General features: G+C 42.3%; 3 protein-coding genes across 7 annotated transcripts; 1 reads left to right on the forward strand and 2 right to left on the reverse strand.

Annotated features, from left to right (window-relative positions):
• Positions 1-303: 303 nt before the first annotated feature.
• On the forward strand, positions 304-11,003 carry LOC147198082 (uncharacterized). Of its 3 annotated transcripts, XR_015102312.1 has the most exons (5): positions 323-375; positions 6,203-6,435; positions 6,605-6,685; positions 7,766-7,950; positions 8,057-11,003. XR_015102312.1 is itself a non-coding variant. In XM_086124195.1 (2 exons), the coding sequence occupies exon 2, from the start codon at positions 1,097-1,099 to the stop codon at positions 2,045-2,047; it is 951 nt and encodes a 316-aa protein (XP_085980321.1). In that variant the 5' UTR covers positions 304-375; positions 1,089-1,096; the 3' UTR covers positions 2,048-3,513. The 3 variants fall into 3 exon arrangements, 1 of the variants encoding a protein (XP_085980321.1); XR_015102311.1 differs by having other exon boundaries at positions 7,766-11,003; XM_086124195.1 differs by lacking the exons at positions 6,203-6,435; positions 6,605-6,685; positions 7,766-7,950; positions 8,057-11,003 and adding an exon at positions 1,089-3,513 and having other exon boundaries at positions 304-375.
• On the reverse strand, positions 3,507-9,233 carry prmt2 (protein arginine methyltransferase 2). 3 transcript variants are annotated; one of them, XM_086124189.1, is made up of 9 exons: positions 9,085-9,233; positions 8,044-8,232; positions 7,786-7,947; positions 7,433-7,597; positions 6,231-6,406; positions 5,757-5,886; positions 5,526-5,662; positions 3,802-3,976; positions 3,507-3,715 (listed from the first exon to the last, which is right to left on the reverse strand). In XM_086124189.1, the coding sequence occupies exons 1-9, from the start codon at positions 9,163-9,165 to the stop codon at positions 3,683-3,685; spliced, it is 1,248 nt and encodes a 415-aa protein (XP_085980315.1). In that variant the 5' UTR covers positions 9,166-9,233; the 3' UTR covers positions 3,507-3,682. The 3 variants fall into 3 exon arrangements, with proteins under 3 accessions (XP_085980315.1, XP_085980314.1, XP_085980317.1); XM_086124188.1 differs by having other exon boundaries at positions 8,044-8,235; positions 9,085-9,221; XM_086124191.1 differs by lacking the exon at positions 3,507-3,715 and having other exon boundaries at positions 3,793-3,976.
• ercc1 (excision repair cross-complementation group 1) lies at positions 10,198-13,492 on the reverse strand. Its single transcript, XM_086124192.1, has 9 exons — positions 13,100-13,492; positions 12,643-13,020; positions 11,774-11,877; positions 11,567-11,666; positions 11,210-11,286; positions 10,849-10,948; positions 10,631-10,702; positions 10,482-10,550; positions 10,198-10,386 (listed from the first exon to the last, which is right to left on the reverse strand). The coding sequence occupies exons 1-9, from the start codon at positions 13,157-13,159 to the stop codon at positions 10,330-10,332; spliced, it is 1,017 nt and encodes a 338-aa protein (XP_085980318.1). The 5' UTR covers positions 13,160-13,492; the 3' UTR covers positions 10,198-10,329.
• Positions 13,493-13,652: the final 160 nt, after the last annotated feature.

The following is a 13,652-nucleotide window of genomic DNA, read 5'->3' on the forward strand; positions in this document are numbered from 1 at the left end:
AATGATGGGTATTTAAGAACGACAGGTTGCTGATACAATATGCTGCGATTTACATATTGTGGGCGCATTGGTTATCGAACTTTTTTCACTAAGTATCACCTAAAACTCTCCAAGTGCCATCATGACCAATCTTAAAATACATCAATAAAGTAGGCATAAATGTTCATCAAAAATCATGTAAAACCCGCTTGTTGTTTGGTCATCTCTCCAACCCCACCCCCACCTTGATTCTCACGCATGCGCAGAGGAGATATGCAAGTGGTTTATGATGTCCGTATGACCTCCAGCCTGTAGGTAGTGCTGTCTCCCACTGCGTGCTACATGATTATCTCCTGACTGTGCCGCAGAGACTTCCTGGTCGCTCTTTGATATTCGGTATGTAAAGAAATATACCAAACATGCTCGTTGAAACGTTTATTGAAGTTGAGCTTATTGTGTTTAGCACAGGGTGGTATGCTTGTTTGTTTTTGTTGTGACTGTGCGCCCCACGTTGATTGGTACAAGCTAAGGCGTCGTGTTGTTTTCTAAACGAGGTTCACGCTGCATGAATGAATGTATCCAACTTCAGTCGCTGGCCACTTTATTTGGTACACCCACGCGACTAAATGAGATCCAAAAACCTTTTATTGAAATAACAATGCTCCATGTTTACGTTTTAATTGGTGATCACGTCATTTATTGATGTTGTAGTTGACGGTGTTTGCCCCGCTAGAACGCTTTGTTCTCAGAGTCGGGTGAGATAAAACCTTTAACCCATCTGATTTAGAATGTACGAGGTGGTATCACGGCCTTTTATCTGGCATATACTGTATATGTCCGTGTGTGGCGTACATCACACCATCATGACAGAAATTTGTGCGCGTGACTTTTTAGAGTAGATTGGACATTGGGAAGTTGGTTTTAAATTTCATTTCAAATGGAATTAGAATTTTTTTTAAAGTGTTGAATTTAACTTGCCTTAAGATGAAGGAACACGGAACATAAACGAAGTAGGCACACTTAATTTGCCTTCGTGGGCCACAAAATATGGTGTGTGCGTGGTCGCATTTTTGGGTGTTATGAAAAAAAAAAGTGTCTGCTGTTTCTAGGCAGCACCATGCAGGAGAAAAGCAGCCCTGAAGGTCAGCAGCAGTGCTCCGAGTGCGGACATAGCTTTGGGCTCTTGCAGTCAGACCAAACCAAGCAAACGGACAAACCCGATGGTGCGTCTCGATGTCCATCTTGTCGGGAAAACGGCAACCCCCTCAGCCAAGGACAGGACCAGGGGAGTGTCCGCATGGACCCGCACAGCTGCTCATTGTGCAGCAAAACCTTCATGTCTTCAGCCCACTTGACCCTACACCTGGCCTCCCACAACAAGGAGAGGAGGTTCCAGTGCACCACCTGTGGCAAGTACTTCCACCAGAACTCTCACCTGATGGCCCATGAGGCCATCCACAGTGGCGACAGACCCTTCAAATGCCCCGAATGCGGCAAGGCATTTGGGCGAGCCGCACATCTCAAGACTCACCGTCGAATCCATACCGGCGAGAAACCCTATAAGTGTTCCTACTGCAACAAGGCCTTTACACAGAAGGCAGGCTTGCTCTCGCACGCCCGCATTCACACTGGCGAGCGGTCCTACAAGTGTGATGAGTGTGGGGAGACTTTCAGCTCTCTGCCCCTGCTCCTCTCTCACAAGGCCGAAGAGTCGACTCCGCAGGGGAAAGCGCCGCCTGCACCCGCACCCCAGCCTGACTCCCGCGCTAGCACCCTAAAGTGCGGTGTCTGCTGCCGTACCTTCATTAGGTCATCCTACATCAGATTGCACGTCCGCCTCGAAAAGGGGCTGCGGCTTTATCACTGCAAAGTGTGCAACAAGACCTTTGCCAAACTGGATACATTTATCAACCACTGCGATAAACACTTGAGGCAGAAAGGGGGAAAAAGCGATGACAGTGTGGTGAAACCCCCATTGTTCATCCCGCTGTCAAAGTCGTCGCCACCCCCGGAGGTCGCACAGCCGGTGTCCACTGAAGTTACGATGGGCTCCGGGGTCAAATTGTGATGTAATCTTTTCACTGGAGTCCCAGGTGTGCTAGAGCTTATCCCATCTTACTGTTGGGGGAGAGGCAAGGTACAACCAATTTAAGGGCTGGTGCATCTCTCCAAATTGGATTATCATGGAAAGCTTAATTTATTTCACTAATTCAGTTCACAAAGACTTTGTATACCATAGTACTGTATATGAGTTTCCCGTTTTTAAATCAACTACAGAAATGATATTCTATGAGATTCCCATTCATTGAGATGCAAATGTTGACAAACAACCATTCCCAACCCTGACCGACAACTTCTTCAATGGACCTAACATGCATGTTTTGGGAATGTTAGGAGGAATACCTGGAGAAAATCCACACACGCATGGGGAGAATGTAAAAACTCCACTCACGAAGGCCTGAGCCAAGATTTAAACCCTCGATCTCAGACGAGTGAGTCAGACATGCGAATCACTAGCCATGCAACCGAAAAGATGCAAGTGAGTTAAAAACATCCATGACTAAGCAGAAGCTCAAATTACTGATGACAATTAATTTCATTCAGAATGATTTTGTGATGGAGTACCAGTAGTATTACATGGCAGTTGTGGTCTGTATGGTGGAGTATTTCCAAAATATAGTCAACCCTTACTATTTGTGGGGGCTAAGTCGACTCGGAGTGAAAATCCAAGTATAGGCTGTACAGACTCTATTTTGGAATTTTCACTTCATCCAGCTCCAGCTAAGCCCCAAAACATTCACACACACAAGCCATTTTTATTTGTTGAATGGCTTTTAGCTAGAAATGACAAGGCAAAAGTATGTACAGTGTTATGTGTGGAGATATTACCGAAGATTCATTACAATTTTCGTAGTTTTGGGGCAGTTTGAAAAAAAAACCCTAAAATTGACACCCCTGGCAAATTTTTGCACCATTTCGATAACTTCTATTATAACTTTGAGCTTTCTTCTTAACTTGACATTTAGAACGTTGGACATGACCTATTGACAATGGGTAGGACTAATTTTCAACACAGCCTTTTGTCAAAATGATTCACATTTTTGTACCAGTGTCTCATATCATCTTGTGCTGGCTTCCTGAGGTCATTTCTTCAAATTTATGATACACATTTCAAAGTACTGTGCGGTAAATAGAAGCGTAACAAAAAATGTGTTGAATTGGTAAACCAGTTCATTCATAATTGTAAAAACAAAAAACTCATTGCATCAATTCCCTCTTGAACTGAGTCGCATCAAATCGAATTGGAATCTCACTGAATTGTACAGACATTCTACTTTGAAATGATTTAGATTTGTATTTTTTCCGATGGGGAAAAACAGAAAATCCGAGGTTGTCTAAATGGACTGTGATCAGCTTTGGAGGTTCCACTATTGTATTTGTAAGAATTTGTAAGACTGTTCAGTGGATGTTCCACTATTGTAGTCGTAAGAGTTTGTAAGACTCTTCAAAATAAAAAAAAATGCATGTCTAAAATCGACTTTTATGGTTCTGTAATCCATGCCTGTGACCAGGTCGTCACCGACAATGTCACGTATAAGTTCTGGGAACCCTCTTCCACTTAGTGGCCTGTATAAACTGGAGGCTGATCCCAAAGACCCAGAAAATCAGCAGGCAAGCATTTGTGCCAGATGGTGAGAAGCTGTCAGCGCCACATCGGGAAGCTCTTCATACCAGCCTAGAGATCAGAAAAGGGGAAGCACATCATCGTATTAGTGTAGTTCCACTGTCATAATGACCATACACCGCAGAAGACTAATTTGCCTGGCAGGTGGCCGCCTCCTGTGTGTGGCCACTGATGTCCCAGTGGAGGGTGACAGTCAAGTGGCGCCTCCAGGCAGGGTTCCGTCGCAGAATAATGCTTCCACTAATGCAGTCGGCGGCATGCACGCTGACAGGCTCATCCAGCATGAACAAAGTCTGCTTCCAGTGTGTCGGCCTGGAACCAAGACAGAAGACTTGAGTTCATTGAACACAGCGTGAATGTTTGTCTGTAGATAAGACACAGCCTTGTGACCGACAAGGCAGCATGGTGGTAAAGTCAAGAGCACACTTGCCTCTCACTCGAGATACCTGACCTGCAAAGACGGTGTGCCTAGAGCAGTGGTTCTTAACCGTATTAGAGGTACCGAACCTAACCAGTTCATATGCACATTCATCGAACCCTTCATTATTGAAAAATAAAAATTCAAGAAGTGTTAGTTTTGCCAGTGCGAGACTAGAGTTGCTCAACTTGGCATGACTAATCATGCAGATAGATACTGAGTCCCACCACGTTCAATGATGCATGTGGATCCATGTGGTACATATTCGTCCGATCACTTTTTTTTTTTTTGCTCGACATAGCGTGTATTAAAAAATTCAACAAAAAAAAATCACACAACGTAATATCACGACAGTCACACGTTGACTCCTGAGCGAACTAAATTTTCGCGCAACACTGACTGGACAAGCAATCTAATGTGATCATCTGCAGCCAGTGATGGCGAAGCGGGCGTGTCATAACTAATTGACATGTTGAGTCGGGTTTGTCTTAACCTCCATGGCAGAAGCAACATCGAACCCCTGAGACCGATTCACCGAACCCTCACTGGCCTAAAGCAATACAGTGATCCCTCGCTACTTCGCGGTTCGTTTATCGCGGGTTCAGTGCATCGTGGATTTTTTCAAACATTTTAAAAAAAAAAAAAACTTTTTTTTTTTACATATACATGAGTACAGTACTGGATATGTTGCTCTATGTGACTCGCTGTTTTGCAGCTTCTCGCGGACCGTTTGCGGTCTTTTAAAAAAAAAACATTTTTTTACCTGTTTGTTAATTGGACGCTACTTCGCGGATTTTCGTTTATCGTGGGTGGTTTTGGTCCCCATTAACCGTGATAAACGAGGGATTACTGTAATGTCACCTATTAGTGTTTGTTACGTATTGTTGCAATTCATGAGTATTGTGTCTGTCCACAGCTAACATAAGATGTCAGTACAGCACTGAACTGAATGTTTAACATGGCTGCTTGATCAAATTGTGCAGTGTAATTGATATTTAATATTACTTAAGTATTACTTTTACTGCGCAGCCAAACGCGTTTTTCAAAAAAACTAACAAACAACAAATCTTAAATGTGTAAGTAAAATTGTTTTCTTTGAAATTTAAATTAGCAGAAAGCATTTTAAAATCTTATTGGGAATTGATATTTAATTGTACCGCATACATAACATTGTTTACTTTGATTTATTTTTATTATTTACAATAAGTAAAATAATTATCCATCGATTAGCTATAGTGCTCGTCCTTTTTAAGGTTGCGCATGTGCTGGAGCCAATCCCAGCTACACGGTTTGTGGTCTGCAGGGCCACCCCCGTTTGAAATGCTTAGTGAGCTGCAAAGAAGTTTTGTTGTACTTCCTCCCACCAAATTATGGATTGCAGTTTTGTTCTTCTTTGAGGGTTCCACTTTAAAATACTACAGTAAATGGATGGGTGAATTATACTCGGAGTCAGGTCCAGTGTTCAGCTCCACTGGCGCGCCGCCCTCCTCCAGGCTGTTGAAGCAAACACTGAACCAGGCGGTGAAGCCGTGGAACACACCAGACTTGTCCAGACGAAACTGAAACTCGCCCTGCATTTCCTTAAAAATGAAAGAGCGCGGTCCTGTGCTTTACAAAACCAATTTCACTTGAGACTACTGTAGGAATGAAAGATAGATTGTTAGATATTATTACCTCCAGGTCTGCCACCTGCAGCGTGTGCATGTCCAAACAGATGACATCGGCAGGAGAGGCGAGGCGGTCGCCTGGCTCCATCAAATGACTGAACTTGGGCTTGGCGAAAAACTCCTGCAGTGCAAGAGGCCTGCGGGAAGAAGCATGATGCCATTTGTACACCCTACAATACAAATCAATATTAGAATGAGAAGCAACTGTCATGGTTCATACTTTTGCAGGGTTTCCTCTCAAAATTAAGACAATGTACCGGGTGTGTCAGACGGCTTTCACGACCAGTGTGACAAAACATAAATAGTTGTCAATATATGCCCTGTGACTGAACCGCGAACAGTCCATGGTGTAAAATTCCTCTCGCCGACAGTCAGCTGAGATCTGTTCCAGCTCAACTCTTAGGACGAGGGCTATGGAAAATGGATGTACTGTAAAACCAAATCTTCTTTTAGTTTACAGGTCATAACTGATGTGCCTTACTGAAGCGGGGTGAAGTCCAGGCCGTAGGGCTTTTCCCAGAAAGCCATTTTCTCGCTGTAGTATTGGTGGGCTTGACATGGCACCAAGGTGAGGGCTGCGGACGAGGGCCACATCGTGCCACCTTCCCTCAGCCAGCGGTCCCTGGCCAGCAGGACGGACTCCACCATGAACTCAAACTACACCCACCAGAAAGGAAGGGGATATGGTAAAGTTACAAATCCCCACGCCACACATAGCAGTGACACACATACAAGCTTTGAACATCTAATTTGGAAAGAGCCCCCCTCCCACACATAACGAGTTTTAAAAAAATTTAGTTGAAACAACCAACAAAGCACACCAGTAATGTGATGTAAATATGTCTAAATTCTCAGTTGTCCAGGTCATGATACTCCGCAACATCTGGATTCTTGTTTGTTGAAGATGGTTCACCTTTACTCCAAAAGGACTCTTAGGTATGTAGTCTTCCAAATGATATGTTTTATTTCAAGTACCTTTCAAGAAATCCAAGAATACTGAACAAGAGTGGATAAAATCATAGGGACAAAAAAAAAAAGGCCATCATGAATGTAATGAAACACGTGTGCATAAATACGTATATGTATACGTACGTGCATATGCAGTAATGGAAAAAAGTCAATACAAGACGACCATGTGTTGTTTTTGTAACTAGACAACCGTGAATGGCAACCGAACAGTCCTTTGAAATGTGATAAGTACAACCTTTTCCTCACATTAAGAGTAAACAAGTTGATATTTACAATTAAATTATATGAGGTTGTTTGGAAGAAAAAAACCCCCATCAAAATGGTAATGTACTCAATGGCTTGCCTTATTGAGGTTTATAAGTGTGCTCTTTTTGCTGATCAGGGAGCATGTTTCCCCAACTCATGTTGGGGTGAAGGTGGCAGAAAGTTGGAGGCCAGTGTGATTGAACACTGGGCATCTCACGATACTTTTTTTTTTTGGCATACAAACTAGTTACTACAGTGTATTGTGTTCAAAGATTTTCTCAAAAGTATTATTTCTCAAAAATACATTTTTTCACTGATATATCCAGTGATATACTGTATACCGGTAATATCCATATTACAAATTCCAGCTTCATTCGAGTAAGTTCATGGAAATGCTGAGATTCAGACCGGTTGACGGTATTTTGTGCATCCTGCTTTAAAAAGTAATTTGGGCAGGGTGATTCTTACCAGCAAGCAGTTGCCCATCCACTCGGACACAAGGACGTCCACCTGCTCGGGTAGTTGGATCTCTTCGGCCCGTCCCTGCAGGACCGTGACCACCTCCTCGCATGCGTTTTGCTTCACCAGCTCCCTGGTGTGCTCCACCATCGAGCTGGCCTCCACGGCATACACCTGCAAGAGCACAAACCGACATTGCAACACAATAATCTGTTGACTAGTCATTGGTCGCTACTCAAAATTCACCTAATTGCTGTGGGGGGTTTTTTGGTGGTAACCTGGTCTGATAACTATGTATGGTCCCTACTTCTTCTTGTCAAGTGTCCATGTGCTTTCTTAAAGGGGTGCCGGGTCCTCCTCACCGCTGCCGGTTGTGCCAACTGAGCGCAGAACAGACTCATGATGCCGGTCCCGCAGCCGAGGTCCATGACAACCTTCCTGTGCAGAGAAGCACTGTTGTCGACGATCACTCGCCTGTACGTCTCTGTGCGGCTCTTGTCTGACAACATCTCCAAGTGAAGATTCTGGTATGGTGTAGAAATATTCCAAATCGTTTACCTCCCAAAAAAAATTGCACAGGAATTGATCTAATAACCCTACAGGGATTCAAAAAAACTGACCAGTGTTCCATAGGTGGAATAGTACTCCTTATCCTGCCATGCATCCTCCTCCTCCTCCTCCTCTTCTGAGGCTCCCTGGCGGAGGTAGCTGGCAGGGACATAACCAAAGACCCCTCGCAGCTCAGCCCACCACCACTCTGGGGTAATCTTGGCATGGACCATCAGTTGGTCTCCTTTGCTGATACTAAGCTGCTGAACACAATAGACACAGACAGGTTTAGACAAGTTGGATGAGAATCTAATCCATACAGTACCCGTCATCCATTTTCTACAGTGTTTGATTTTTTTTGGGTTGGGTCAGCTGGAGCCTATCCCAGTGAGAGGCAGAATACACCCTGGACTAGTTGCCAGACAATTGCAGCACATGTACAGTATAGGAAAAAAAATAATCCACACTCACCATAATGGGTAGTTTAGAGCAGCAAGGTGGGCAAACTATGGCCTGCGGGCTACGTACAGTTATTAATCCATACACCCGATTACCATACTGTCCCTTTTTAAATATTTATGTCCTCCTCGGTTTACAACATTTGACATTTAGAGGTTCTGAAGATTGTCATATGACACAAGAAGGCACACTCAATTACAATTGTTCTTATTGCTATATAGTATGCAGTTATTTACAGACCTTTTCAGCCACATTTCATAATTGCCTAAGTCGTATTTCAGTGTTTTGGGAAAACAAAAAGAAATGTAAAAAAAATACAACACACAGTGGCATTTTCTTTATTGATATGGTAACAAAACCTGAAGGGTGAACAAGAAAGAGGAAGAAAAAAGACCCAATGCAAAACAGTAATGTGTCTTCTAAAATATTGTTCTTGTGTTCCAAAAATATTAGAATATCACTTAGGCAATTATGATATGTGGCCGACGATATTGTGAATGAAAGTTTTAACTTCATTTGCACCTAGCGTTTTAGCCTATCGGCGGAACTCCATTTTGCTCTTTCGTACACGTCGGTTGTAACATGATACATTCATCAGGAAATTTTACATATTCAGACGTTGGGACGGACAGACAGACAGACAAACATTTAACCTCTTCACTGCAACGCCCAGTAAAGCTCCAGAGAACAACATACTCCTTAGGTGGCACCAGATCCAAGAGCGGATCCTCCATCTCTACAAACGCAAATCGAGCTGCTTAATGTTGCTCTCAAAATACATTTTTATTCATGTTTAAATACATTTTGGTAGCTACATGAAGTAACGTAGTGCAAAAGAGCTGAAACGATAGTGTAACTGGGAAAAAATGACTGAAATGCGCGACTTCGGCAAGCACTTCCTGCAGCCTACGTCATGCGTGTTGCGTTAAAGGCAATTGGAAATTGTTAATTTTGCGTCAAAAGTAATCGGAAATAGCGAAATCACTATCTAATTAACCCCAACAAGTATTTTACGCCAAACAGATGCATTTAGATTTCACAGTTTTGAATATAAATGGCATGTGTTTCATCGTAACAACTAGGGATCTTTAATGTGTGAGTGCTCGTTGGCAGCACCCAACAATTGATGTGAACAAAACCCAAAACCCCAAATCAGTTCGAGGGACCGAGGTCGCGAGCGTGCTGGAGCCTATCTCAGCTCATCGGGCAGTAGACTGGGTACACCGCAAACTGATTGCCAGCCAATCGCAGGGCACACATTGACGAACAACCATCCACACCCACCGCCTACGGACAATTTAGTGTTCCATTACTTGCTATGCCTGTTTTTGGAATGTGGGAGGAAAAGGGAGAACTCGGGGAAAACCCATATAGGCATGGTGAGAACATGCAAATCCCGGAGCCGGAATCAAATGCTGCACCTCTGCCCGCTTGTATGACACCTTTATGGACAAAATCACTCCTTTATACCTACCTGCTGTACTAAATACAGTAATCATGAATTATCACCTCAACGTCAACATATTGTTAGATTATCCTGTGTGCAACATTGTATCTATATTACATTCTTTTTTTAAAATTCATTTTCTTTGTAAACTTCGATGTTTTTGTACATGATTTAAATTCATAGTGCAAGACCTACCCTGCAGGTGATCGTACAAAACTAAATGAGGTGCTAGAATGATTCCTCTATAGTTAAAAATCATAGTTTCAGATACATTTTACAATATTTTACTCACGTGTCCTTTTATAATGATTCAATAACATTAACACATGAAAATGTTTATTCATAAACAGCACTGTAGCACACATAATAACAACAGTTAAAATGTCCATGTAATTTCCAAAAGTCAGCTATCTTTTCATTCCACATACTGCAGATTCAATTTCCTCAACTGTCACTTTGTCTTGGATTTTAGGAAAGGTTTATGAAGCACATCATAGAGTCGTCGTGCCTGCAAACACAAAATGCCAACACAGTCATTACATACATATTGCACTTCCGTTTTCTTTGTAACAATATTATAATAATGTGCACATTTGCCCTCACTTTTTGTGGACCGAGGCCTGGACAGAGAACCAGGTCTTCTTTTGATGCACTGGTGATTCCTTCCAAAGACTGTAATGAAACAATAGAAACCAAAGAATTACTTACGGACAAAAGTCAACATTTAAATAGCAGTGAGAAAGGGATCTCACAGAAAAAGTAGACAGTAATGTCATAGCATCTGTCTTGTTGATGGACTTCACGGTGGTCAAGCAGTCAGTCACCTTCAAAACAAACAGTATATTTTGTGTGAGTGAAATTCTTTAAAAAAAAAAGGATGTGACTGTATGACACAAAGCTGAAAGAGGTAATTAAGTAATAATATGATAAATGCGCTTCACACCTTCAAAAAATTGAATTACAAAATTACCTTTGCTGAATAATTTGTTTCCACTTGCTCTTTCAGAAGGTCTGCTGGTTTCTTCTCATATGATTTGTATGTTTCCAGGTAACGTCCTGCCTCCTCTGGACTGCCATGTTATCAAACAAATAAATTATAATAAATTGTAAATAAGACAAGAACTATTTTGGCTACTTCAATTTATATTTTCAGGTCGGGAGACCATCACTCTACCACTGAGCCATGCCGAAATGTGCATAATTCAATGATTTGTTCATTTTTCAACCCAGTTCATGTGTGTCGACTGTTGACGGTTGAACTGGTCTCACTGTCAGGGAGTAGAGGTAGTTTGAAATGATTTGGCTTCTAGGTAATCAGTCGCAGGACTTGCCTCCATGCCAGAATAAGAGTGCAGTCAGCCAGAATGCAGATGCGAGCCAGCTCCTTCAATGCATGGTGGGGGTCTTTCTGTGAAAGGGGAAAACCCCAACAATACACAACATGCTACAAATATACAGGGGATGTAAGAAGTCTCAACATAATTTTAAAAATGCCAAGTTTTTCTGATATCAAAAAAAAAAAAGACCAAGATTATCACTTCAACACTTTTCTCCTGATAGATCCACTGCATGTATTTTGGGCTACTCATTCCATTTTGACAGAATTGCTTCAATATTAATCAGCGATCCATTCTGTATAACTGACCAAATTTGACAGACTAATTATTATTATGGCCCTTTATACTCACCACATCCACTTGAACTAGTAAGACGCGAAGGGTGAAGCTCTGACCAAGCTGCTTAAGTCGATCATGAATATAGTTTGGATTCAGACTGTGATACCTCAGACTTTGAGCCAGTTGATATTAAAAAAAATACAAAAAGAAGAAAGGGAAAGAAAGTCAAATGTATTGCATGTATTTAAAAGAATATACTAGGTAAGTGTAAACATCCACCTGAGAAAGAGAGCACAAGTTGTCTGGCCCAGAACATAGTCTGGGACAACTTCTCCAAACTCCCATGGGACCCTTGTCACAAACTTCAAAATAGGATTCCCCCTCTGTAAGCATAAAAGCATAAAATTCAGTATGTTGATGTAAAAATTCAAATGCAAATTTCAAAATGAGAAAAAAAAATCCTTCAAAGACTTTTAAAAGGACATACTTTGGAAAATACTCTTTATAACGTATACAGTTTACAGCAGATCCACAAAACAACCACCTGCACAGTTTCTCCACCTTGGAAGCTAGGCTAGCTGAAGATCCATAGGCACCTTCGAGCGTCCGACTGCCGGACTACATTGTCGGAAACACAATCATGTGGAAACACCTACATCGCCTGCAGGTGTGACACCTCTGCTATGAAGTCAAAGCCAAAAGGTAAGTGAGCGCACAGAATGTCGTTGCCGTCTGATAAACAGCACGTATTTGATTTGCACAGTGTCAGTGTGGCATGGATGTGAAATTTGTGTTTGGACATATGTCCTTGTACCACAAACACTGTGGAGTGTATGAACTGCTGTCTGCATGAGTTAAAATTATTTTCTTGTCTTCATGGGCACTCCTTTCAATTTTTACCCCCCCCCCCCCCCCCCCCCACCACATCTGGGCACTCTGTTCACCCCGGTTGTCATGAGAACGCTCTCTCAAACGGGCTGATTTCAACAAGAGAAGACAAGACTGTGATATTTCTTCATTTTTGGCTTATTTTGATTAATGGATGTCAAGAAACACTGGGGAACTGTCGTAAAACACGCAGGAGGAAAAGGCAAATATTTCTCATATAAGGTTGTGACGATGTATCTAATATTCCTCCTGATGCATACCTGTCTGGGACTGACAATAATGCTGCTCCTGGACCCAGCGGGTTTTGCACCGAGGCTTGGACAGTTTACTTCTTTTTGACCACAACCGGACCCCTGAGTCTCCTCGCTCTTCATCATCTCATCACCTACACTCATTCCTTCCCCGGGAGGCACTGCTTCAGGTTCGCTTTGCCTGAGACGGGCATTATTGGGGGCTCCACCAATTTCAGATGTGGGCATTTCATTGGACCCATCTCGTTGAAGCGGCACAGCCCCTTGAGCTTTAGCTTTGATTATATATTGAGCATAGGACAAAGGCTGGCCCTCCTTTACTGGTGATGAACGTGCATTGGTTTTGCTTTGTCCCACAGTTGTTGATGGTTGAAAATGCTGTTTTGGCTAAAAAAAAAAAAACCCATGTCTGACTCAAACGATTGTAAACAGAAACACACAAAAACATGCTGATAGAATCGCTTACTGGTGTTCTCTCTTTGGTAAAGGCAGAATCGTCCAAATTTATATTAAACCTCTTTTTCATGTCTCAGCGAAGGCTGTTTTGAACAATGCACGAGTAAAAATGTATTTCTAAAAATCCGACAAAACAGAAACTAGCAAACAAAAGTCAGAGTCTCCAACAGAGTGCAAGAATGCGAACCTTGTCTACATTTAATGTTGATTCGTCGACCGTGGGGACTACGAGTAAATTGACACACTATGTACTGGACTGGCAATTTAAAGCTACCATTATGTGCATGCAGTAGAGTTTAAAGCAAGAAAAAATATTCAACAAGCCTTAGCAATGCTCCGGAGCTTCGTACAAAAACGGGTTTTATTCAACGATAACTCATTCGCCGAACACATACACGCACTTCCTGATTCCAAATAGCTTCTTCCTCTACATGGCTTATGGGTAATGTAGTGATTTGTCAGTACCAAACCACACCCCGTGATCTCATGAATACTGGCTTTGAAGCAGTATGTGTATGGGCACTGTGAAATATTCATATTTCGTTATGTAATGTTAGGGGCTC

Source organism: Hippocampus guttulatus, chromosome 11 (assembly GCF_054856545.1).
Source record: "Hippocampus guttulatus isolate MCC_2025c chromosome 11, RoL_Hgut_1.0, whole genome shotgun sequence".
In the NCBI taxonomy this organism is placed as follows: Eukaryota; Metazoa; Chordata; class Actinopteri; order Syngnathiformes; family Syngnathidae; genus Hippocampus; species Hippocampus guttulatus.